Genomic DNA, 25349 nt, shown 5'->3' on the forward strand with positions numbered 1-25349 from the left:
AGGCCAGTGGTGTGTGTTCCCAGTACGGTCCGGCCTGTTCCTGCTCCACGCACCAAACCTACGGTGTGCGTCGCCAGCCCTGCCCGGCCTGTTCCTGCTCCACGCACCAAGCCTACGGTGTGCGTCGCCAGCCCTGCCCGGCCTGTTCCTGCTCCACGCACCAAGCCTACGGTGTGCGTCGACAGCCCAGCCCGGCCTGTCCCTGCTCCACGCACCAAACCTACGGTGTGCGTCGCCAGCCCAGCCCGGCCTGTTCCTGCTCCACGCACCAAGCCTACGGTGTGCGTCGCCAGCCCGGCCTGTCCCTGCTCCACGCACCAAGCCTACGGTGTGCGTCGCCAGCCCTGTCCGGCCTGTCCCTGCTCCACGCACCAAGCCTACGGTGTGCGTCGTCAGCCCAGCCCGGCCTGTCCCTGCTCCACGCACCAAGCCTACGGGGTGCGTCGCCAGCCTGGCCCGGCCTGTCCCTGCTCCACGCACCAAGTCTACGGTGCGCGTCGCCAGCCCGGTCCGGCCTGTTCCTGCCACTCGCACCAAGTCTACGGTGCGCGTCGCCAGCCCAGCCCGGCCCGGCCCATTCCTGCCACTCGCACCAAGCCAGGGGTGCGAGTCGTCAGTCCGGCACAACCCGTGCCTGGGTCATCGGTGCAAATTCAGATACCACTCTACTGCTCCACTAAGGAGCTGAAGCCTACCGCTCCTGCTACGTCCAGTCCAGCTCCAGCCAGCGGGGCCAGACTGGACCAGGGGCGCTATGGGGGGTTTGTTGGAGGGTGGTGGGCAAGCCCGGAGCCGGAGCCGCCGCCGAGGAGGAATGCCCACCCAGCCCTCCCCTGTTTTGCTCGTATTTAGGCGCGGTCGCAGTCCGCGCCTTTAGGGGGGGGGGGTACTGTCACACCCTGGCTCTGGGACTCATTATGTTGAGCCAGGGTGTGTTCATTCTATGTTTTCTGTTTCTATGTTGGGTGTTCTAGGTTGTTTATTTCTATGTTTGACTGAGTGACTCCCAATCAGAGGCAACGAGTGTCAGCTGTGTGCTGGTTGTCTCTGATTGGGAGCCATATTTAACTGTCTGTGTTTCACTTTGTGTTTGTGGGTTTTTGTTCCGTGTTCGGTCATTGTCACTGAGGACTTCACGAGTCGTTTATTGTTTTGTTATTTCGTGTGTATGCTTTAATTAAATAAAGCAAGTATGTTCGCAACTAACGCTGCGCTTTGGTCCACTCCTTCATACGACGTTCGTGACATCTATAAGCTTGGCACATCTAGCCACTGGGATTTTTGCCCATTCTTCAAGGCAAAACTGCTCCAGCTCCTTCAAGTTGGATGGGTTCCGCTGCTGTACAGCAATCTTTAAGTCATACCACAGATTCTCAATTGGATTGAGGTCTGGGCTTTGACTAGGCCATTCCAAGACATTTAAATGTTTTCCCTTAAACCACTCAAGTGTTACTTTAGCAGTATGCTTAGGGTCATGGTCCTGCTGGAAGGTGAACCTCCGTCCCAGTCTCAAATCTCTGGAAGACTGAAACAGGTTTCCCTCAAGAATTTCCCTGTATTTACAGCCATCCATCATTCCTTCAATTCTGACCAGTTTCCCAGTCCCTGCCGACGAAAAACATCCCCACAGCATGATGCTGCCACCACCATGCTTCACTATGGGAATGGTGTTCTCGATGTCATGAGAGGTGTTGGGTTTGCGCCAGACATAGCGTTTTCCTTGATGGACAAAATGCTCAATTTTTGTCTCATCTGACCAGAGTACCTTCTTCCATATGTTTGGGGAGTCTACCACATGCCTTTTGGCGAACACCAAACGTGTTTGCTTATTTCTTTCTTTAACAAATGGCTTTTTTCTGGCCACTCTTCCATAAAGCCCAGCTCTGTGGCGTGTACGGCTTAAAGTGGTCCTATGGACAGATACTCCAATCTCCGCTGTGGAGCTTTGCAGCTCCTTCAGGGTTATCTTTGGTCTCTTTGTTGCCTCTCTGATTAATGCCCTCCTTGCCTGGTCCGTGAGTTTTGGTGGGCGGCCCTCTCTTGGCAGGTTTGTTGTGGTGCCATATTCTTTCAATTTTTTATTAATGGATTTAATGGCGCTCCCTGGGATGTTCAAAGTGTCCGATATTTATAACCCAACCCTGATCTGTGCTTCTCCACAACTTTGTCCCTGACCTGTTTGTAGAGCTCCTTGGTCTTCATGGTGCCACTTGCTTGGTGGTGCCCCTTGCTTAGTAGTGTTGCAGACTCTGGGGCCTTTCAGAACAGGTGTATATATACTGAGATCATGTGACACTTAGATTGCACACAGGTGGACTTTATTTAACTAATTATGTGACTTCTGAAGGTAATTGGTTGCACCAGATCTTATTTAGGGGCTTCATAGCAAAGGAGGTGAATACATATTTATTTTTTAGAATTTATTGGACTATTTTGTGTATGTCCATTACATGAAATCCAAATAAAAATCCATTTAAATTTCAGGTTGTAATGCAACAAAATAGGAAAAATGCCAAGGGGGATGAATACTTTTGCAAGGCACTGTATATAACACAAGATTCTGCGCAAACCTTCACCCTCCCCACTGCCACACCTCACATTGTCAATTCTCTATCAGATACAGAGGTACCATACTCTGGAATTCTAATCTTCACATTACCAAAACCTCATCATCCCTCAATAACTTCAAGCGAAGACTGGTGGTCAGCCTGATGAACCAAACTACCCAATAATCCTCCATGTAGCCTAACTCTCACACTCACACGCACATAATCAAACATGTTTTTTCTTGTATACTGAGTATATCATGTACAATTATAATTAATATATATTTTTGTACTTATATTTGTGGTGTGGTTTTCATTGAAGCCCTTTTGGGCTTCCAACCTCAACTGCACACCGTTTTAACCAGTTTTTGTTTTTATCTGTACTGTTTTGTCTTTCACTTCTTTTCTTTGGTGCGAATAAATAAAACCTAAAACTAAAATATCCATTTGACATTGTTACATACAAGGATAGCAAGGATTTCAAATTATAAATGTAATAAAACAAAAAGAATGTATATGTAGTTGTGCCCATAAAATGCACCTCATAAAAATGACTGGTAGCCTTCACGTCTGTAGCTTGTTGTTTATGTTGGCCAATCAAAGCAGCAAAGAGGCTCAATATGTAGTGAGAGTTGATTAATGGAATGCAAGATGGAATAAAATTACGGAATTAAAAGTTAGTGAAATGAGATGGAGTAGGCTATAATGAGCAACTAACAGGTAGGCTGTTGTTTTATCTGAATTGGGTTGGGGAGAAAGCGTAAAATGTGGCCTCAATTAGCCTAGCTGGCTAGCTAGCTTCTCTAGGCTACTCGAGTCAAGACAGGAACTGTTATTTGGGATGATAAATAACATTGTGGCTGCTACTTGTAAGTTAGCTAGTATTGGTTATAGCCGAGTATATTCTCGCTCTCTGCCTCTGTCTGCTCGCGCCAATCTCACTGGCACCTCCGCAATTGCAGCAATAGAGCGCCAGCCTCTCCCTCGCACAGCAGTGCACAGGTTAAAAACGTACATTTAAACAACATGCATTTAGAATATCTGGATATCAGACAAAAATGAATGATACTATGTGAATAGTGAAATTATTTTAACCCCCCATCCCTCCAGTCCACCCATTATGCCATCATTGACTTGAATGGAGACGCCCCTTCTATTAATTCTATTTAAATTCTAGCCCATGCAGTCAGGAGCTATTCAAACGGTTTTTATGGTGATCGTGGTCATTTAGCTGGCCAATTACCATCATCCAACATTCCATGACCGTCACAGCCCTAAGTCCATCTACTGTAAATTTTAGGTCCTAGAATAGCCAATGCTTGAAACAACAACAACATCATAGTAAAACTGTATGTGCCAGAAGCTGAGGCTCTAATTACCTCTATCTTGCCCCATATGTCTGGGTGGTTGTCGTGGTGCTGGATGTCATCCAGTAGCTGTTGGATGAGGGGTTTACACTGTCTCTCTATGTGGGGGGCCATGGTAGTGGGAGTGGTGGTGGTAGGCTGCAGGGGGAGAGACCTGTTGGCGTCTCTCCTTCTGGATCCAGTGGAACTCCCTCTGGTCTCCCCGGAGCTCCAGCCCCTGTTGTTGTCTCTCATCCTACTCTCCCTGGAGCTCCAGGCCTCGTCCTCAGACAGCAGGTCACTGAGGGGGCCCGACTCGATGCTCTCATCCAGGGATGGAGCCATGTCGCTGGACGAGGTGGGCGAGAAGCGGCCCATCCCCACACGGAAAGGCCTCTTGTAGGGGTGTTGGAGGGCGTGGAAGCCCAGAGGGGGTTGGGGGCTGCCCGGGCCCTCGCCCTCCCAGTCTGAATTGACCTCGGTCAGCTCCCAATCGTCTACATCCTGAATGGACTCATGGTGTCCCTGGTGGCCAGGTCTCTGGGCCAGGGTCTCCAGCTTCATAGCCAGCATCTCTGTCTTCTTCAGCTGGGCGGGCAGAGCCAAGAACTCATCTGACCCGAACCAGTGCTCCTCGCTGGGGTTAGGGCTGGCCTCCGCTGAGGCTGTGGCTGGGTGGTGGAGGTGGGGGCACTGGGGCTGGATGATCCAGACGGCTTCCTTGGTGGGAGGGTGGAAGTCCTCGCTGGAGGCTTTGTTGTGGGACTCGTGGTCTGAGGGCTCCCTCATAGCAGAGGGTAGGGGGCTGTCTGTGTCTCTGTCTGTCTGTGGATCCTCCAGGGCCCTGCTACATCCCCTGTTGCCTGAGAAGAGGGTGGGGATGGAGGAGAGGTCCTGGGGAAAGTGGCCTCCCTGGCCTGCCTCTGAGGAGCTCCTCTGTAGGGGGATTTGAGCGCCAACAGGGCTTCTCAGTCTCTGGTACCCTCCAGCCTCTCTCTGTCTGCTGGCCTGCAGGTTCCTACTGTTCATGGCCTGCAGGCTGTCATAGGACTGGGAGGCATTGCTGGGGTACACAGCGTTCAGCTCCAGCCAGAACTTGGAGCGGTCGGGAGGGTCCAGGAGAGAGGGAGTACTCCGGCTCAGGTCTCCCTGGAATTGAAGAGAGGGAGGCAGGGTGGATCTCCTCAGGCTGAGGCTGGACTCAGTCTCTCCCTCCAGGTACATGTGCTTCTTAGGCAAGGCAGGCTGGGTGGGGGACACCTCGTTACTCACGCTGCCCTGGAGGGGCCGCTTGGAGAGTGGAGTGCTCTCGCTCTGGGGCGTGTCGCAGTGCATTTTGGGTCCAGGTGCAGGGTTGTTCTCCTCCCCTGTGCTGGAGGTCGTGTCTCTGTGTTTCTCTATAGGGGTGCCTGGCCCCTCCTCTTCCTGCTCTGGGACGGCCCCTTGGCTCTGGCTCTGCTTGGCTGCGATGGTCAGCAGGTCCACACTCTGGATGAGCTCTGGGAAGTCTCTCTCCAGCCCGGGGTAGCTACAGCAGGGCTCCTGCCCCTGGCCCGATCCGCTGGTACCCTCCTGGTCATCACTGGGGCTGTAGTCGCTGAGCTCGTAGGCTGTGATGCCACAGTCCAGGGAGAAGTAGTCCTGACTGCACTTAATGGTCAGCTGGCCACAGTCATCCACCTCAGTCAGAGCATCCAGGCGAGCCTGGGGGAGATGGGGGAGAGAGAAACACTTGATTAACACACCGCTACTCAAAATATTCAAGTTACAATGCTTTAAAGAGGCAATCTGCAGTTCAAACAACAACAAAGTGGACACCATGCCACTGTTTTGGTAAACAGGTGAGGGATGAGGCTGGAGAAATGTAAACACAAGTCAGCTATGGATACAATGACTGACCATCCATGAGATCAAAATTATAGTTTTAACTATATTTTTAAGCTGTACAGTGTTTGTTTACAATTGCATTGTTTATAAACAATGGAGTAAAACAAGCTTATATTTTGGGTTCTGATGGGGTACGACTGTTGAACTAAACTCATGAGGGATTTAGAAGTTACATTCTTCAAGAATCAAAGGCTGTATATAATTAATTTAAGGTAAAAAATGTATGTATCAATCACAGATTGCCCCTTAAATAAACCAAATAGGAGTTGTGTTTTCCAACATAAAAGAAAAGCAACTCCTAAGAGTCTGCGTTATGTTACAGTAAATCATATTCCACACCCATGGAGTCATCAGCTATAGTAATTCCTGCATGTGCCACAAGGTGGTGTGTATTATTTATGTAACAGACAATGGAGCAGCTGTGTTGTGTAATGTGGAAATCTTTTCTCTCTCAAAATGTTTCTATTTTTACCTGGTGTTTTATGCACACAGTGTGCGGGGGTTAGTCTCCTAAAGTGACATTTCCAAAAGATGATCCTATTGTAGAGGCCTGGATGTCCAGTGGACGGCTGAAGAGGCCAGCATGACCAATTGACAGGACATCCAGTGAACACACACACATCCTTTCTTTGTTCTTTGTAATAATATCATTGAATAAGGCCTGCTCAGATGGTCAACCTTAGCTAAACTCGTTTTAAATGTGTACACTTTGTTTCCCTTCAGTTGAATTTCTCTACAGTTTGATACACATAAAAAAAGACTTCCGTTTACTATAAAATACTATAGTACTTACTATAGAATTCTATAGAATTATGTAGTAAACTGTAGTATACTGTAGAATCCTATACTCCACACTGTAGTATCCCTCGATCGTGTATTTGTTTTTTTGTATTTATTATGGATCCCCATTAGTTCCTGCCAAGGCAGCAGCTACTCTTCCTGTGGTGCAGCAAAATTAAAGCAGTTATAAAAAATTTAAAACATTACAATACATTCACAACAGATTTCACAACACATTAACTGTGTGCCCTCAGGCCCCTACTCTACTACCACATATCTCCAACACAAAATCCATGTGTATGTGTGTGTATAGTGCGTATGTTATCGTGTGTGTGTATGCATGTCTCTGTGCCTATGTTTTACTGCTTGCATCAGTTACCTGATGTGGAATAGAGTTCCATGTAGTTATGGCTCTATGTAGTACTGTGCACCTCCCATAGTCTGCTATGGACTTTGTGACTGTGAAGTCACAATTGGTACCCTTACACAAGTACCAATTGGATGTGCCCTTTGATGTACACAGAGAGCTAACATGAATAATATGCATGTCAATCTCTCCTGGCTCAAAGTAGAGGAGAGATTGACTTCATCACTACTTGTATTTGTGAGAGGTATTGACATGTTGAATGCACCGAGCTGTCTGTTTGAACTAACTTCTTACTGTAGAATTTTGTAGTATACTGTAGACACGACCCTTACACAAGTACCAAATATGAAGCTGCAAGTCTCGAGAAGCTAACCACAAACTTCCTGAAATGTTACTTACAGGAGACAAGGCAGCAGAGATGTAACATTTACCATACTAGGTAGCAAAACTAATCCTGTTATTGAAGTTCACGCCCGGTGCAAGAAACTCATGTTTATGACAGAAAGAACTTACATAATTGTGACAGTAAAGTAATGAATGTATACTTAATTAAATCAATGTAGAAAACATCTAGACGAAGGAAGTTTCACTTTGTACTAGTCTTTGCATCTGGGTGTGACTACTTGTACCCAGAGCACTCTGTATTAAAGCTATTACCTCTGACTCCAGTCTCCTTTATCTTTACAAAGTTAACTTGTATCTGAACATTTCAGTCTCACTGTGATGTGTAATGTGGCAATATTTTTCTTTCTCGCAATATTTTTCTGTGTGTTTACCTGGTGTTCTGTGTACACAGTGTGTGGGAGTTAGTCTCCCAAACTGAAATATACCAAAAGCTTAGCCTATCAAATTTTACAAAAGCCTGTTGCTCTCTTAGAAGCTTATCTTTGTTATTATGAGTTCAAAAACATCAAACACATCTCTGCTGTAAAGAGAAGTTATCACACGAACGGTCCATTTATAAAAAATAAAAAACGGTGAAGAGCTGAACTTCCTGCTCTTGACAACAACAAAACACTAATTACATTTACAGCTGATATTTTGGTCATTTAGCAGACGGCCAGACGCTAATAATATCTATTTCACAAGAAGCAGTGTATAAATACTGCTCTGATCACGATGTAGAGGACAGACAACAGATACCCCAGACAAAGACAAAACGCCTACATCTAAAAAGATGGAGATGTCTGACGATGTGTTCGCCAGTCCTGACACTACGAGGAGCCGTCGGGTGAATTATCCGCAGTCGGAGGAGACGTGTGATGATTTGTATGCTTGTTCAGACATCCTCACAGACCTGGGATCACCAGACTGTGGGCCAGAGAATCAGGGTTCAACTCCCTCTGAGTCCGGAGGGGTAAAGCAAGGTGTGAGGCGCAGCACCCTGGCTGTGGTGGGACAGGGTCTACTGAGTGTCCTCCTACTGACAACTCTCATCAGACTACGCTCCTACAACTACTACAAGGACATCAGCCAGAGAGAAAACCAGATGATACAGTCTGTGTCTCTCTTCAAGACCAACTACACTGATGAGAGAGTTACAGAGAGAGAGAGAAACCAGTTACAGGGAGCGAGAGACCAGTTACACAGAGAGAGACACCAGTTACATAGAGAGAGACCAGTTACACAGAGAGAGAGACCAGTTACACAGAGAGAGAGACCAGTTACACAGAGAGAGACCAGTTACACAGAGAGAGAGACCAGTTACATGGAGAGAGAGACCAGTTACACAGAGAGAGAGACCAGTTACAGAGAGAGAAAGACCAGTTACAGACAGAGAAAGACCAGTTACACAGAGAGAAAGACCAGTTACTGAGAGAGAGACCAGTTACAGAGAGATATAGACCAGTTACATGGAGAGAGAGACCAGTTACAGAGAGAGTGAGAGAGACCAGTTACAGAGAGAGAGAGACCAGTTACAGAGAGAGAGTCCAGTTACAGAGAGAGAGAGACCAGTTACAGAGAGAGAGCGACCAGTTACAGAGAGAGAGACCAGTTATAGAGAGAGAGACCAGTTACAGAGAGAGAGAGACCAGTTACAGAGAGAGAGACCAGTTACAGAGAGATAGAGACCAGTTACATGGAGAGAGAGACCAGTTACAGAGAGAGAGACCAGTTACAGAGAGAGAGACCAGTTACAGAGAGAGAGAGACCAGTTACAGAGAGAGAGAGACCAGTTACAGAGAGATAGAGACCAGTTACATGGAGAGAGAGACCAGTTACAGAGAGAGAGAGAGAGAGAGACCAGTTACAGAGAGAGAGAGACCAGTTACAGAGAGAGAGAGACCAGTTACAGAGAGAGAGACCAGTTACAGAGAGATAGAAAGGTTGGATATGATTGTTATAGGGTCCTGTCCACAAGGATGGAGAAGCTTTAACACTAGTTGTTATTGTGCCTCTTCTGATAAGAAATCCTGGGCTGAGAGCAGACAGGACTGCAGAGAGAGGAGCAGACCTGGTGGTCGTTAATAATGAAGGGGAACAGAGATTTATCAATGGACGTGATGCAGCAGCATTTGTCTGGATTGGTCTGTCTGATTTAGAGACTGAGGGGATCTGGAAGTGGGTGGACGGCACACCACTGACCACAGGGTACAGGCAGAGTGACCAGCCTAATAACCTGGATGGAAACCAGGATTGTGTGATATTCAGAGGCCAACAACCAAACCAACTAATGGTATGGAATGACGTTGCATGTAATACAAATTGGCACTGGATCTGAGAAATAAGATTCACATACAGTATACGGTCTCTAAACTACTGTTTAAGTTGGGTTATAACAGCCTGGAGATGGATGTTATTTGGTAGAGTAATATTGTTGGTGTCAAGCCACTCAGAACTATACCTGGCAGAGTGGGACACAGCGTCGAGTGTAAAATTGCATAATACACAGTGAGGGAAAAAAGTATTTGATCCCCTGCTGATTTTGTATGTTTGCCCACTGACAAAGACATGATCAGTCTATAATTTTAATGGTAGGTTTATTTGAACAGTGCGAGACAGAATAACAACAAAAAAATCCAGAAAAACGCATGTCAAAAATTGTATAAATTGATTTGCATTTTAATGAGGGAAATAAGTATTGACCCCCCCTCAATCAGAAAGATTTCTGGCTCCCAGGTGTCTTTTATACAGGTAACGAGCTGAGATTAGGAGCACACTCTTAAAGGGAGTGCTCCTAATCTCAGCTTGTTACCTGTATAAAAGACACCTGTCCACAGAAGCAATCAATCAATCAGATTCCAAACTCTCCACCATGGCCAAGACCAAAGAGCTCTCCAAGGATGTCAGGGACAGATTGTAGACCTACACAAGGCTGGAATGGGCTACAAGACCATCGCCAAGCAGCTTGGTGAGAAGGTGACAACAGTTGGTGCGATTATTCGCAAATGGAAGAAACACAAACGAACTGTCAATCTCCCTCGGCCTGGGGCTCCATGCAAGATCTCACCTCGTGGAGTTGCAATGATCATGAGAACGGTGAGGAATCAGCCCAGAACTACACGGGAGGATCTTGTCAATGATCTCAAGGCAGCTGGGACCATAGTCACCAAGAAAAAAATTGGTAACACACTATGCCGTGAAGGACTGAAATCATGCAGCGCCCACAAGGTCCCCCTGCTCAAGAAAGCACATATACATGCCCGTCTGAAGTTTGCCAATGAACATCTGAATGATTCAGAGAAGAACTGGATGAAAGTGTTGTGGTCAGATGAGACCAAAATCGAGCTCTTTGGCATCAACTCAACTCGCCGTGTTTGGAGGAGGAGGAATGCTGCCTATGACCCCAAGAACACCATCCCCACCGTCAAACATGGAGGTGGAAACATTATGCTTTGGGGGTGTTTTTCTGCTAAGGGGACAGGACAACTTCACTGCATCAAAGGGACGATGGACGGGACCGTCAAATCTTGGGTGAGAACCTCCTTCCCTCAGCCAGGGCATTGAAAATGGGTCGTGGATGGGTATTCCAGCATGACAATGACCCAAAACACACCGCCAAGGCAACAAAGGAGTGGCTCAAGAAGAAGCACATTAAGGTCCTGGAGTGGCCTAGCCAGTCTCCAGACCTTAATCCCATAGAAAATCTGTGGAGGGAGTTGAAGGTTTGAGTTGGCAAACGTCAGCCTCAAAACCTTAATGACTTGGAGAAGATCTGCAAAGATGAGTGGGACAAAATCCCTCCTGAGATGTGTGCAAACCTGGTGGCCAACTACAAGAAACGTCTGACCTCTGTGATTGCCAACAAGGGTTTTGCCACCAAGTACTAAGTCATGTTTTGCAGGGGGGTCAAATACTTATTTCCCTCACTAAAATGCAAATCAATTTATAACATTCTGTCTCTCACTGTTCAAATAAACCTACCATTAAAATTATAGACTGATCAATTCTTTGTCAGTGGGCAAACGTACAAAATCAGCAGGGGATCAAATACTTTTTTCCCTCACTGTACTATCAGTGTACTCTTATTTCCCAAAATAGAGTGAATATCATAATGTACAAATGCATCTTTTAATCAATTGTTTAATATGCTACTGTCATGTTGTACATGTGTTCTTTCTGCTGATGCCTATTTCATAAATCACAGAAACCTGAAAGGCTGTCATGTTTATTGTAGGATAGCTATAGTTGTGTACAGCACATGCCATGCCAGGGAGGCTGTGAATTATTAACCTGCTGTTGGTCCTGAGAGAAGGCCTGCAGTATGTCTGTCTGTCGGGTGTAGTTTCCGTTGGAGTCCTGGAGGCCCTGCAGCAGCCTCTCCTTCAGTACCAGGACAGAGACACGGAGCTGGTGCCACAGCAGCTGCACACTACGGATGTCCACAATGATGTTCACAGAGTAGGACAGCAGCTTCAAGGAGAACTCTGTCTCCAGCAGCGCATGGATCTGCTCCACATGGTCCGAGATGTCCTCGCAAATGTCCTACACAAACACACACACACACGGGAGAGAAGGGACAAATATTTGTTTTTTTATGATAACACTTACACAAGCCTGGCATTGAAGAGATAATTATTGTATTTTTATATGCTTAACTACTCCGAAATAAACGTACACGTTATCTTGACGCTCTACAGACTGAAAACAGAGCAGACAGACATGATTGTGAGTCTCCCTTAGGGCTGTTGCGGTGACCGTATTACCGCCACACCGGCGGTCACGAGTCATGAAGGCAGTCAAATTCTATGTGACCGTTTAGTCACGGTAATTAGGCTTCTCCAAGCTCTGATGCTGCTGATGGTCATTAGTAGCCTACTAAACTTGCTAACTGCCTGGTACTCAGCACCCTATTGTCCCTCTAATCACTCTGACATCAATGCAAATGTGTTTGAAAATCTAATCAAACACTTCATGAGAGCCCATGAGCTCATGTTGCGCAACATTTCAATAGGCTATGCAATTGCGCGAGAAAACATTGTGACGGCCTCTAATAAAAAGGATCAGCTTTCTATAGGCTAGGCCTACTATATTTATTTCTCAACTTTCCTAATATTAAGCACATTGCTTATATTTACAACAGGAGTATAGCCTACCTGGCTGGCATGAAAATAAACCACAGGGAAAAGCGTCCTCCATTTGCATAGATGACATGTATTTTTTCCCGCTGCACCTGTTTCGATACAGGTGCATGATAATGGTCCATTCTAAATCAAAACAAAATTTCACACATATATTATTTTGTATAGATTAAATTAAGAATAGTCTGATGGGTGACAATATTAGCCTATCACTTGTGAATTATATATTATCACTTGAGACTTTTTCGAATCATAGTCGCACACCTCATGTAGCCTAGCCCATAGGCCTATATGTTTTAATAAGGTTTGTATCACAACTAAAGTGCCCAAATAACTTCTTAAAATAAAGCACATTAATCCGTTTTACATAAGCAGCGAGTGAGTTTCAAATTTGGGGAAGATCATTTTCACCATAAAAATGCACCTTTATAATAAAAGCCTTACATGCATAATTGCATTTGCGATCACTTTGATAATGGTGTTTTCCGCTAATGGAACATTCTCGCTTATAGCCTACTACCATGTGCGCATTGCGGCGCTTATAATGTGAAGAAATAACCTAATAGTTTATCAACATTTTAAGCTAAATGTTCTGATCTGTTGCGTCAAAAAGTTTTTTTGATGCTAGTGGTTGTATTAATTTGTACAGCCATTTGGCATAGCCAGATCAGGACCTAACATAAGGACAACTCAGAGTATGCTATTCTGTTCTTCTGAAATAGACTACATTTTCTACATATCATGCTTCTTTAGACCTGTCTAAAATAAATAATGGATTTACTGTGGAGGTGTACGCTATATTACATGGATTTATTATACTTTTTTAAATGTAGATGTTCCAAAGGTCAGCATCAGTGGCTTGTAGGCTATGTGTGGAAGCCAGGAGATGCTAAATGTGTTTGTTAATTAACGGTCAATTACCGTGAGATGGACAGTTATTTGCTTGACAGTCACCGGCTGAAGAAATTGAGTGACAGCCACAGCCCTAGTCTCATTGCCAGTACATTAAAAGCAGAACCAAGTGGTGGCGATTAAGTCATAACAGCCATGTTAAAAATATGAGTCAGTCTCACATGGAGGCAGGGCCGTCCCGCAGATTGACGAGGGAGGCATTTTCTGAGCTAAACTGACGAAGAGGCACCTCCAACAACACATAAAACCTCACATAATTCTGCCTAAAAACAATGACAATTTCTCTCAACCAGTGGCATATGGGTTTTTTAAGTGAGCCCTGATGCCGCCCTGTGATAAAAAGTGGCCACTTTGTCAAAGGCAGGGGCGCAAAATATGTATCTTGTCGATTCCCAGCGGGCCTCTCCAGGGTGCTGTTGGAGAGACGTATCGCTGCGGCACTCCACCAACATTCCGTCAAAAAAAGAATCTAACATAAATCATGTAGCAGATATAGTATATGGTAGAAAGAGTATGTGGCCTTTTAGGTTAGGCTATTTGATCGGAGAAACCTGCATGATGTAAAAAGTTTCCGTCTCATTACATTACCATACATTTTATCTCCAGCCTGTAGGCTACAGATAAAATGTATGACAATGTAATGAGACGGAAACCTTTTACATCATGCAGGTTTCTCCGATCAAATAGCCAAACTAAATGGCGCCCCAATCAAATAAAAAATGCGCTGACATGTTAACAAACAACATATCCTAAAAACAGGACAGGTCAAAGTCAAATGGACAATATTGAATGGACAATCAGGCTACTCACAACTGCTGTCCAGGAGTTTCATCCCATGGGCTAAATTGTCATGATCAGTGGTTTCAAGTTTGTATCTGTCAATTTTTTACGAGCTGATCATAGAGCAAAAGAAAATACTTCTGCATTTCCCACTGTGTAAACAAATTGCAAATAGGCTCAGGATAACTCCTGATAAAGTTGTGTAGCTGATATTCAGAGCTTAAATAGCCACATTGATTAGTCATAGATATCAGGTCTAATAAAGCCAATGCAACGGCCTGTTTTACAAACGGTGGGCCTACCACATGGATGGGCATTCATAAAATTCCATTGTGGGCTGACATGGTAGGCTACACCCCAGTAAGCGCAGACCGACGCCGACGTCTTTTGGATGTCTTTTTTGGTCCTGTCCGGACTTATTTTTTTGATGCAGTCCGGACCAGCCTTGATTTTCACGTCCACGGACGTTGGTTTTTGGTCCGATGAGGAACAAATCTGAGCCAATCATAGACGTCTATGTTTGGTTCAGATTTTGTCCTGTCTGGACCAGACCAGCCTTGATTTGGCCCAAACATTGACGTTTATAAAATACTTATTTTCAACTTTCATTCAGAACCGAAAATGAACCTGATTTCAGTGTCAGGAAAATACGTATTTTCAAGTCCGGAAAAAAACGTATTTTCACCTTTCATTCAGAACCTGCTTACTGGGACTATTCTAGTTTTGACAGTAGCATGTGACTCTTAGCCAATGCTAACCATTTCCTGAAGAGAAGACCCTAAGCAGGTGGCTCATGATAAGTATTGGACATTGTCAGCATTCACAGGGCTGGGATACAAAATGTGAAGCCTGTAAATTGAACTGTAGACCAGAACGTGTCTCAGTGCATTACATATAAAAAATTACCTCATTTTTATATTGCATAACTGTATAGTCTTGCAATGAAGCTATGAGGAGGGCGGAGTCATTCCACTACTGTACCGTACCAGTAACATCACGTCTGATCTGATCATAACTGGTCAGTGTGGGCGCCATGACAACTCCATGACAACTGACCCAGTCCCACCCAACCCTTCTCTACCACAGCTGCTAGCCTGGCCAGGACTGGTCTGTCAAACCAGACCCATACTGTATATAGTGACAGACAGTTGATACAGCAATGATGATAGGAAAAACTGCTTCACATTGAATATATTCCCTTCAGCCATTTATACATTCACATCCTGACTGGTACTCCACACATGGTGCCCAGAGCATCTCAAGGGTAAGCATTAAAATAGGATAATTCCCACATATAATGGTTTATTCATTTGGGCTACAGTAGAAGCACCTCGGAATATTCTAGAAAACGTTGGATGATCACAACTAAGGCTTATTAAGTACAGTATGACAATGAGTTATTACTATTTATCACAATACTTGTTACACTGTACTTACAACTGTAATTACACGATAATAAGGACACTAACGTTACTGCTAGCTCACTTTTACCCTGCATACGAACATACACATTTCAGTCAAAGTATCTATAGGCTGCCTGTGTAATCACACTGAACAGTCCTCGGCATTCCACTTACACACTTGGGGTTTGGACACTAAAACAACAACAAAACATGGTTTCCTTACTCAGTTCATATCTCAGTCATCAAGTCTGCCCCATTCACTTATTACAGGCTAACGATGAATGATATTTGATATAAAACGAAAGGGAAACCCAGCACATATGGAGCATTCTGACAGCATGTCAGTAGTCTCATCTCCTAGAGAGACACTTCTTCTTCCTCCTTCCTCTAGTTTAAGGACTAGGTTGAAGTTGTCCCTAGACGCTGGTCTTGGGTACATATTTAGATTCCCCACTAACAGTTAAGGTTAGGATTTTGGGAGAGGAAGCTGATAGTAGATTTGTACCTAGGGCCAACTTTACCCCAGAGCCTCTGAAGTTACAACAGCACATGTTTGACAGCATGTGTTTAGTCAGGCTATGGTTGACATTTACCCCCTCCCCCAGTCCTGGGGTGAGATTTGTGGAAACTTGGAGTTGGGATCTTTCTCCCCTCCCCCAGTCCTGGGGTGAGATTTGGGGAAACTTGGAGTTGGGATCTTTCTCCCCTCCCCCAGTCCTGGGGTGAGATTTGGGGAAACTTGGAGTTGGGATCTTTCTCCCCTCCCCCAGTCCTGGGGTGAGATTTGTGGAAACTTGGAGTTGGGATCTTTCTCCCCTCCCCCAGTCCTGGGGTGAGATTTGGGGAAACTTGGAGTTGGGATCTTTCTCCCCTCCCCCAGTCCTGGGGTGAGATTTGTGGAAACTTGGAGTTGGGATCTTTCTCCCTCCCCCAGTCCTGGGGTGAGATTTGGGGAAACTTGGAGTTGGGATCTTTCTCCCCTCCCCCAGTCCTGGGGTGAGATTTGGGGAAACTTGGAGTTGGGATCTTTCTCCCCTCCCCCAGTCCTGGGGTGAGATTTGGGGAAACTTGGAGTTGGGATCTTTCTCCCCTCCCCCAGTCCTGGGGTGAGATTTGGGGAAACTTGGAGTTGGGATCTTTCTCCCCTCCCCCAGTCCTGGGGTGAGATTTGGGGAAACTTGGAGTTGGGATCTTTCTCCCCTCCCCCAGTCCTGGGGTGAGATTTGGGGAAACTTGGAGTTGGGATCTTTCTCCCCTCCCCCAGTCCTGGGGTGAGATTTGTGGAAACTTGGAGTTGGGATCTTTCTCCCCTCCCCCAGTCCTGGGTCAGACTTGGGGACAGTGTTGGGCTATGACAGATACCCTCCTCCTACCCAACACTTTGACAGATTACCTCCTACCTGAAACTTTGACAGATATCCTCATAACCAACACCAGACCCTCTAAGGAAAGACTCTCTCCTCAGACTAACTGAAAGTTGTTTACATCAGAGTGGATCAGGGTTTTCAGGACATTATCATAACACAGTAAGTTAGGCTTCATTTAGATCAGGAAAAAACTGAAGTGAACAAGCTCCTGTCCTGTCCTTTCCTACACACAGCGCCAGGCAGGCAGGGTCTCCATAACAACTGCTCTAACAACAGAACATGGCTGTGGTTGCTGTGCCAGCGGTATCTTGGCTCCGGTCCTTCCTGGTCTCTAAATAACATGGCATCTCTGAATGTACAGTACCAGTCAAAAGTTTGGACACACCTACTCATTCAAGGGTTTTTCTTTATTTTTACTATTTTTTACATTGTAGAATAATAGTGAAGACATCAAAACTACGAAAAAACACATATGGAATCATGTAGTAACCAAAAAAGTGTTAAACAAATCAAAATATATTTGAGATTTGAGATTCCTCAAACAGCCACCCTTTGCCTTGATGACTGCACACTCATTTTGACTGATAGTGCAGGTCAAACACATAGCCACTGCACCGATAACCATGGTCTGGGATCCACTCAACTCTAAAATAAACATAGACTACAGTACTGGATCATAGGGAAATATATCATATGTAAAAAGATCAGGGAAGGATCATTGAATGTATCTGCTGTGTAGGTCCTTCAACAGCAGTTCACCTCCAGCTAACATAACATAGTGTACTGCGTGGTACACCAATGCTCTATTGAGGTCATTCATATCTGACAGCTAACCTGCCAATAGGGCATATAAGGTGCAACTATCATATCGAAGTGTTATTAGCTATGCAACATGTCCTATTATCTAACCACACATTGCTAAAAAGTCCAATGCAATTTGTTATGTATGTAACCTTAAAATACACAGCAGATTTCTTCTCAAGATACAGACAAAACATCATGCATTGAAGACAACCCTTCAAGGTGAATACCCTCGGGCTCTGGTTAGCATTTTAAAAGGTGTTGAATAATTGAAGCTACTTAAAAGAGACATTTCACTGCTGCTGATCAAAAGTAAAGTACTGTCACTGTGCAGCATGCTCACGACTGGCTTTGATGACGAAAGCACACACACACACACACACACACACACAGTTTTGTTCACTAGTAATTGAGATAACTATCAAAACCAGTAACCATTGTCAAGATGATCTATTAAAGCTCATTGTCCAGAGGTCTAGAGAACATGTGTTAATACAACCCATTCATTTACAATTCCTTCACATACTGTCCAAATCCAACAGTTCTGGCCAGCCTTACCGGTCACAAAGTTAATTCAAAGCAAACCAGTACAGTCTAGCTGTGTTCAGTTGCTCCGTCAGTATCAACCAGTACAGTCTAACGCTGTTTCTCTCTCTGACATTATCAGAGCTTGTGTCTCATGTAGAAGGTTCTGTTTGGTGTACGAGTCTCTCTCTATCCACACTGACCTGAATCTCTCGTTAGAGGAGAAGGAGGGGATTGGGCTCCCTGCCCTCTCACAACACTAGGGGGGCTATTTTAGGATTTGACCTCACCCTCCTCTCTGGATTAACCCCGCGGCCCCCTCTCTGCCCAGCCATGGGGCAGCTGACCCCCATGACTGAGTGTTGCCCCCCTCCTCTGCCCAGTGGGTGCATCTGCCACAGGGGGCAGTGGGTTGGGCATCAGACGAGTCAGTCATTTCTAATTCACAGTGATTCTTGTCCTCGTTTGTTAAATCACTTATTATAAAATGTTGTTGCAACACTTTGAAAGGAGTTAATGCAAAATGGCAGAAGGCGATAGCAAACTGCTCTTTTCCTACTAGACTTGCGCAAGCAATCTTTACGAATGTTTTGTAGTCTTTGTACATGCTATATTTGCAGCAACAAAATATTTCGCAAAATGTTTGTCTTCGGCGCCATCAGTATTCTACGCTGTAACATAACCTTTCCTTTGTGGAGCCTGCACCTGACAGGGTGTGAATGTTGCGCCTGGTGGCTAAGTAAAGGTGTGAGGTGGCTCCTCCCCCCAGGGTGTGACCCAGGCCTCCCTACCCTCCACCAGCTTTTACCAGGCCTCCCTACCCTCCACCAGCCTTTACCAGGCCTCCCTAGCCTCCACCCGACTTTACCAGGCCTGCCCAGCCTCCACCAGACTTTACCAGGCCTCCCTAGCCTCCACCAGCCTTTACCAGGCCTCCCTACCCTCCACCAGCCTTTACCAGGCCTCCCTAGCCTCCACCAGCCTTTACCAGGCCTCCCTAGCCTCCACCAGTCTTTACCAGGCCTCCCTAGCCTCCACCAGCCTTTACCAGGCCTCCCTAGCCTCCACCAGCCTTTACCAGGCCTCCCTACCCTCCACAAGCCTTTACCAGGCCTGCCTAGCCTCCACCAGACTTTACCAGGCCTCCCTAGCCTAGCACGCACACACAAGCATGGACGCACACACGCACATAGTCACATATGCATGCTCACAAACACACACACACACACACACACACACACACTTCCTGCACAGAGAGACATGAGATGAGACATGAGATGAGACATGAGATGGCTGAATTCCTGGGATTCTCTGCGGCGCTGGGATTACATCAGTAGAAATACAGTTTTACAAACAGCTGCAAGCCACCTCCCTGATCGCCTGAACACTGATCCATCCTAGAGTATAAATAAAGATGTGGGAGTTTGAATTGCCCCCCACCGAGGCGTCTCTGTGTGTCCGGTGTGTGTGTGTGTGTGTGAGCGCGCATATGTGACTATGTGCGTGTGTATGTATTGAAAAGGGTGTGATCACATTACTAGGCCGAACCCCTGACACATTGTTCATTAGGCAACTCAGTGTCTGTGTATCACAGTTGTGCGTTTCTCTCTCTTTACATTGGACACCTCTAACACCAAAGGTGGAGGTGGAGGTGTGGCCGTTTATATTATATTCAGAACCACATTCCTGTAAAGCTTAGAGAGGATCTCATGTTAAATACTGTTGAAGTAATATGGCTACAGGTTCACCTGCCTCACCTAAAGCCCATTCTGGTGGGAAGCTGCTATAGACCACCAAGTGCTAACAGTCAGTATCTGGATAACATGTGTGAAATGCTTGATAATGTATGTGATGTCAACAGAGAGGTATATTTTCTAGGTGATTTAAATATTGACTGGCTTTCATCAAGCTGCCCACTCAAGAGAAAGCGTAAAACTGTAGCTAGTGCCTGCAACCTGGTTCAGGTTCAGTCAACCTACCAGGGTAGTTACAAACAGTACAGGAATGAAATCATCAACACGTATTGATCACATCTTTACTAATGCTGCAGAAATGTGCTTTAAAGCAGTATCCAAATCCATTGGATGTAGTGATCACAATATAGTAGCCATATCTAGGAAAACCAAAAATCCAAAGGCTGGGCCTAATATAGTGTATAAGAGATCATACAATAAGTTTTGTAGTGATTCCTATGTTGTTGATGTAAAGAATATTTCTTGGTCTGTGGTGTGTAATGAGAAGCAACCAGACGCTGCACTTGACATATTTATGAAATTGCTTATCCAAGTTACTAATAAGCATGCACCCATTAAGAAAATGACTGTAGAAACTGTTAAATCCCCATGGATTGATGAGGAATTGAAAAATGGTATGGTTGAGAGGGATGAGGCAAAAGGAATGCCAAATAAGTCTGGCTGCTCAACCAATTGGCAAACGTACTGCAAATTGAGAAATCATGTGACTAAACTTTATAAATAGAAGAAGCAACTACACTATGAAACAAAGATAAATGACATAAAGAATGATAGTAAAAAGCTTTGGAGCACTTGAAATGAAATGTTGGGCAAAAAGGCAAACTCGGCTCCATCATTCATTGAATCAGATGGCTCATTCATCACAAAACCCACTGATATTGCCAACTACTTTAAAGATTTTTTCATTGGCAAGATTAGCAAACTCAGGTATGACATGCCAGCAAAAAAAAGCTGACAGTACACATCCAAGTTTATCTGACCAAATATGAAAGACAACCATTTTAATTTTGAATTCCGTAAAGTGAGTGTGGAAGAAGTGAAAAAAGTATTGTTGTCTATCAACAATGACAAGCCACCAGGGTCTGACAACTTGGATGGAAAATTACTGAGGATAATAGCGGACGATATTGCCACTCCTATTTGCCATATCTTCAATTTAAGCCTACTAGAACGTGTGTCCTCAGGCCTGGAGGTAAGCAAAAGTAATTCCGCTACCTAAGTATAGTAAAGCCCCCTTTACTGTCTCAAATAGCCAACCAATCAGCCTGTTACCAACCCCGAGTAAACATTTGAAAAAAATGGTGTTTGACCAGATACAATGCTATTTTACAGTAAACAAATTGACAGCAGACTTTGAGCATGGTTATAGGGAAGGACATTAAACAAGCACAGCACTTACACAAATGACTGATGATTGGCTGAGAGAAAATGATCAAAAGATTGTGGGGGCTGTTTTGTTAGACTTCAGTGCGCCTTTTGACATTATTGATCATAGTCTGCTGCTGGAAAAACTTGTGTTATGGCTTTACACCCCCTGATATATTGTGGATAAAGAGTTACCTGTCTAACAGAACACAGAGGGTGTTCTTTAATGGAAGCCTCTCCAACATAATCCAGGTAGAATAAGGAATTCCCCAGGACAGCTGTCTAGGCCCCTTACTTTTTAAAATCTTTACTAACGACATGCCACTGGCTTTGAGTAAAGCCAGTGTAGCTATGTATGCAGATGACTCATCACTATACACATCAGCTACTACAGCGACTGAAATGACTGCAACACTTAACAAAGAGCTGCAGTTAGTTTCAGAATGGGTGGCAAGGAATAAGTTGGTCCTAAATATTTCAAAAGCTAAAACCATTGTATTTGGGACAAATCATTCACTAAACCCTAAACCTCAACTAAATCTTGTTATGAATAATGTCGAAATTGAGCAAGTTGAGGTGACTAAACTGCTTGGAGTAACCCTGCATTGTAAACTGTCATGGTCAAAACATATTGATACAACAGTAGCTAAGATGGGGAGAAGTCTGTCCATGATAAAGCGCAGCTCTGCCTTCTTAACAGCACTATCAACAAGGCAGTTCCTACAGGCCCTAGTTTTGTCGCACCTGGACTACTGTTCAGTCGTGTGGTCAGTTTCCACAAAGAGGGACTTTGGAATTGGCTCAGAACAGGGCAGCATGGCTGGCCCTTAAAAGTACAGGGAGAGCTAACATTCATAATATGCATGTCAATCTCTCCTGGCTCAAAGTGGAGGAGAGATTGACTTCATCAATGCACCGAGCTGTCCGTTTGAACTACTGGCACACAGCTCAGACACCCATGCATATCCCACAAGACATGCCACCAGAGGTCTCTTCACAGTCCCCAAGTCCAGAACAGACTATGGAAGGCACACAGTATTACATAGAGCCATGACTACATGGAACTCTATTCCACATCAAGTAACTCATGCAAGCAGTAAAATTAGATATGAAAAAACAGAAAAAAATACACCTTATGGAAGAGCGGGGACTGTGAAGCAACACAAACACAGGCACAGACACATGCATACACACATACGATAACATACGCATTATACACACACGTACAGATAGATTTTGTGTTGTAGATATGTGGTAGTAGAGTAGAGGCCTGAGGGCACACAATAATGTGTTGTGAAATCTGTTGTGAATGTATTGTAATGTTTTAAAAATGGTATAACTGCCTTAATTTTGCTGGACCCTTAATCCTTAATAAATACAAATACACACACACTCAACATTCTACATGCAGCTGCTAGATGCAGTAGCCAGGCCTTAGCAAGGCTCTCTTACTGAGACCTGGTGATATACAGTAACAGCTATATAACAGCTAAGGGCAGTATAAACATTGACTTATTTTCAATCACATATTGTCTACATCTACAAGAACTTCACTGCAGGATTCTCTCCAAACACTCAATGTATCACTATAGTAACAACCTCCTTCATTTCTAACACCATGAACATAGTGAAACTGATGTTATGTCTTTGTTATATAGAGCACTATAACAGATTGCTTAAGCAGTCAACTCAATCTAGTTTTATGGAAAGGGTAAAATTGTGTTAACCCCTCTCCTTATATCAAATCAAATTTTATTCATCACATACACCGAATACAACAGGTGTAGACCTTACTGTGAAGTGCTTAGTTACAAGCCCTTAACCAACAATGCAGTTAAGAAAAATAAGAGTTAAGAATAATATTTACTAAATAAACTAAAGTAAAAAATAAAAGAGCAACAATAAAATAACAATAACAGGGCTATATACAGGGGGTAGCCATTTGATTAGCTGTTCAGCAGTCTTATGGCTTAGGGGTAGAAGCTGTTAAGAAGCCTTTTGGACCTAGACTTGGAGCTCCGGTACCACTTGCCATGCAGTAGCAGAGAGAACAGTCTATGACTAGGGTTGCTGGAGTCTTTGGCAATTTATATGACCTTCCTCTGACACCGCCTGTCCTGGATGGCAGGAAGCTTGGCCACAGTGATGTACTGGGCCGTACGCACTACCCTCTGTAGTGCACTACCCTCTGCCAAGCAGTTGCAATACCAGGCGGTGATACAACCAGTCAGGATGCTCTCGATGGTGCAGCTGTAGAACTTTTTGAGGATCTGAGGACCCATGCCAAATCTTTTCAGTCTCCTGAGGGGGAATAGGTGTTGTCGTGCCCTCTTCACGCCTGTCTTGGTGTGTTCGGACCATGATAGTTTGTTTGTGATGTGGACACCAAGGAACTTGAAGCTCTCAACCTGCTTCACTACAGCCCGTCAATGAGAATGGGGGCGTGTTCTGCCCTCCTTTTCCTGTAGTCCACGATCATCTCCTTTGTCTTGATCACGTTGAGGGAGAGGTTGTTGTCCTGGCACCACACTTCCAGGTCTCTGACCTCCTCCCTATAGGCTGTCTCATCGTTGTCGGTGATCAGGCCTAACATCGTTGTTTGGTCGGCAAACTTAATGATGGTGTTGGAGTTGTGCTTGGCCACACAGTGATGGGTGAACAGGGAGTACAGCAGGGGACTAAGCACGCACCCCTGAGGAGCCCCAGTGTTGAGGATCAGCGTGGCAGATGTGTTGTTGCCTACCCTTACCGCCTGGGGGTGGCCCGTCAGGAAGTCCAGGATCCAGTTGCAGAAGGAGGTGTTTAGTCCCAGGGTCCTTAGCTTAGTGATGAGCTTTGAGGGCACTATGGTATTGAACGCTGAGCTGTAGTCAATGAACAGCATTCTCGCATAGCTGTTCCTTTTGTCCAAATGGGAAAGGGCAGTGTTGAGTGCAATAGAGATTGCGTCATCTGTGCATCTGTTGGGGCGGTATGCAAATTGGAGTGGGTCTATGGTTTCTGGGATGATGGTGTTGATGTGAGCCATGACCAGCCTTTCAAAGCACTTCATGGCTACAGATGTGAGTGCTATGGGTCGGTAGTCATTTAGGCAGGTTACCTTGGTGTTCTTGGGCACAGGGACTATGATGGTCTGCTTGAAACATGTAGGTATTACAGACTCGGCCAGGGACAGGTTGAAAATGTCAGTGAAGACACTTGCCAGTTGGTCAGCACATGCTCGGAGTACACGTCCTGGTAATCCGTCTGCGGCCTTGTGAACGTTGACCTGTTTAAAACGTCTTACTATCGTCGGCTACGGCGAGCATGATCACACAGTCGCTCGGAACAGCTGGTGCACTCATGCATGCTTCAGTGTTGCTTGTTGCTTGCCGTTATCATAACTGCCCCCTTCTCCTTATACATTTATCATAACTGCTATAACTGCAGTTCTGTATTTCCTAAGCCTACTCTTTGTGACAGTGTTAGGGCTGGCTCCAGCAGGGTCTATGTTCCATGGTTATAATTGAAAAAATCTGCCATCATACAACGGAAAGGTCAGGGCCCATGAAACAAAAAAAACTCCCAGCTCAGAGTAGGTTTTAGGATAATAAGACACTGCCCAGACAAACTCTGAGCCAGGAGTAAAATTAACTCATACAAGTTTATCTCAGCTGGTAATCACGACAATGAGGTACCGCAAAGGAAATAGAGATGATGCTCATTGCCATTGTTGCAAATTGGGGAATAACCAACTGCGATGAGGCATCGCTAGCTGTGAACAAGCGTCGCTTCAGACAACCACAGTGAATGTGACTGTACATCAAATGTTGCAATGGTAAAACTTTAGATAATTTTCACCTGACACAATCACTTTGCCTACTCTTAATTATTGCCTAATATGTTGGCATGCATAACCATTTTTTAACAAATTCTGATGGTTGTTAAAAGCAAAATTTCACAATAATGACCATTATATCAACACACTCGTCACTCCTTTTTAACAACTCCACTT

General features: G+C 45.0%; 1 protein-coding gene across 2 annotated transcripts in view; it reads right to left on the minus strand.

The window, feature by feature from the left end:
• Window positions 1–25349, minus strand: part of LOC121544709 (A-kinase anchor protein 6) — a 207344-nt gene that overhangs the window by 144407 nt on the left and 37588 nt on the right. For both annotated transcript variants that reach the window (XM_041854787.1, XM_041854786.1), the window contains exons 3-4: window positions 11601–11852; window positions 3926–5596 (exon numbers count right to left, since the gene is read on the minus strand). In XM_041854787.1, the coding sequence (XP_041710721.1) occupies window positions 3926–5596; window positions 11601–11852 (1923 nt within the window). The remainder of the gene's footprint in view (window positions 1–3925; window positions 5597–11600; window positions 11853–25349) is intronic.

This window comes from Coregonus clupeaformis, chromosome 29 (assembly GCF_020615455.1).
Source record: "Coregonus clupeaformis isolate EN_2021a chromosome 29, ASM2061545v1, whole genome shotgun sequence".
Taxonomy (NCBI): domain Eukaryota; kingdom Metazoa; phylum Chordata; class Actinopteri; order Salmoniformes; family Salmonidae; genus Coregonus; species Coregonus clupeaformis.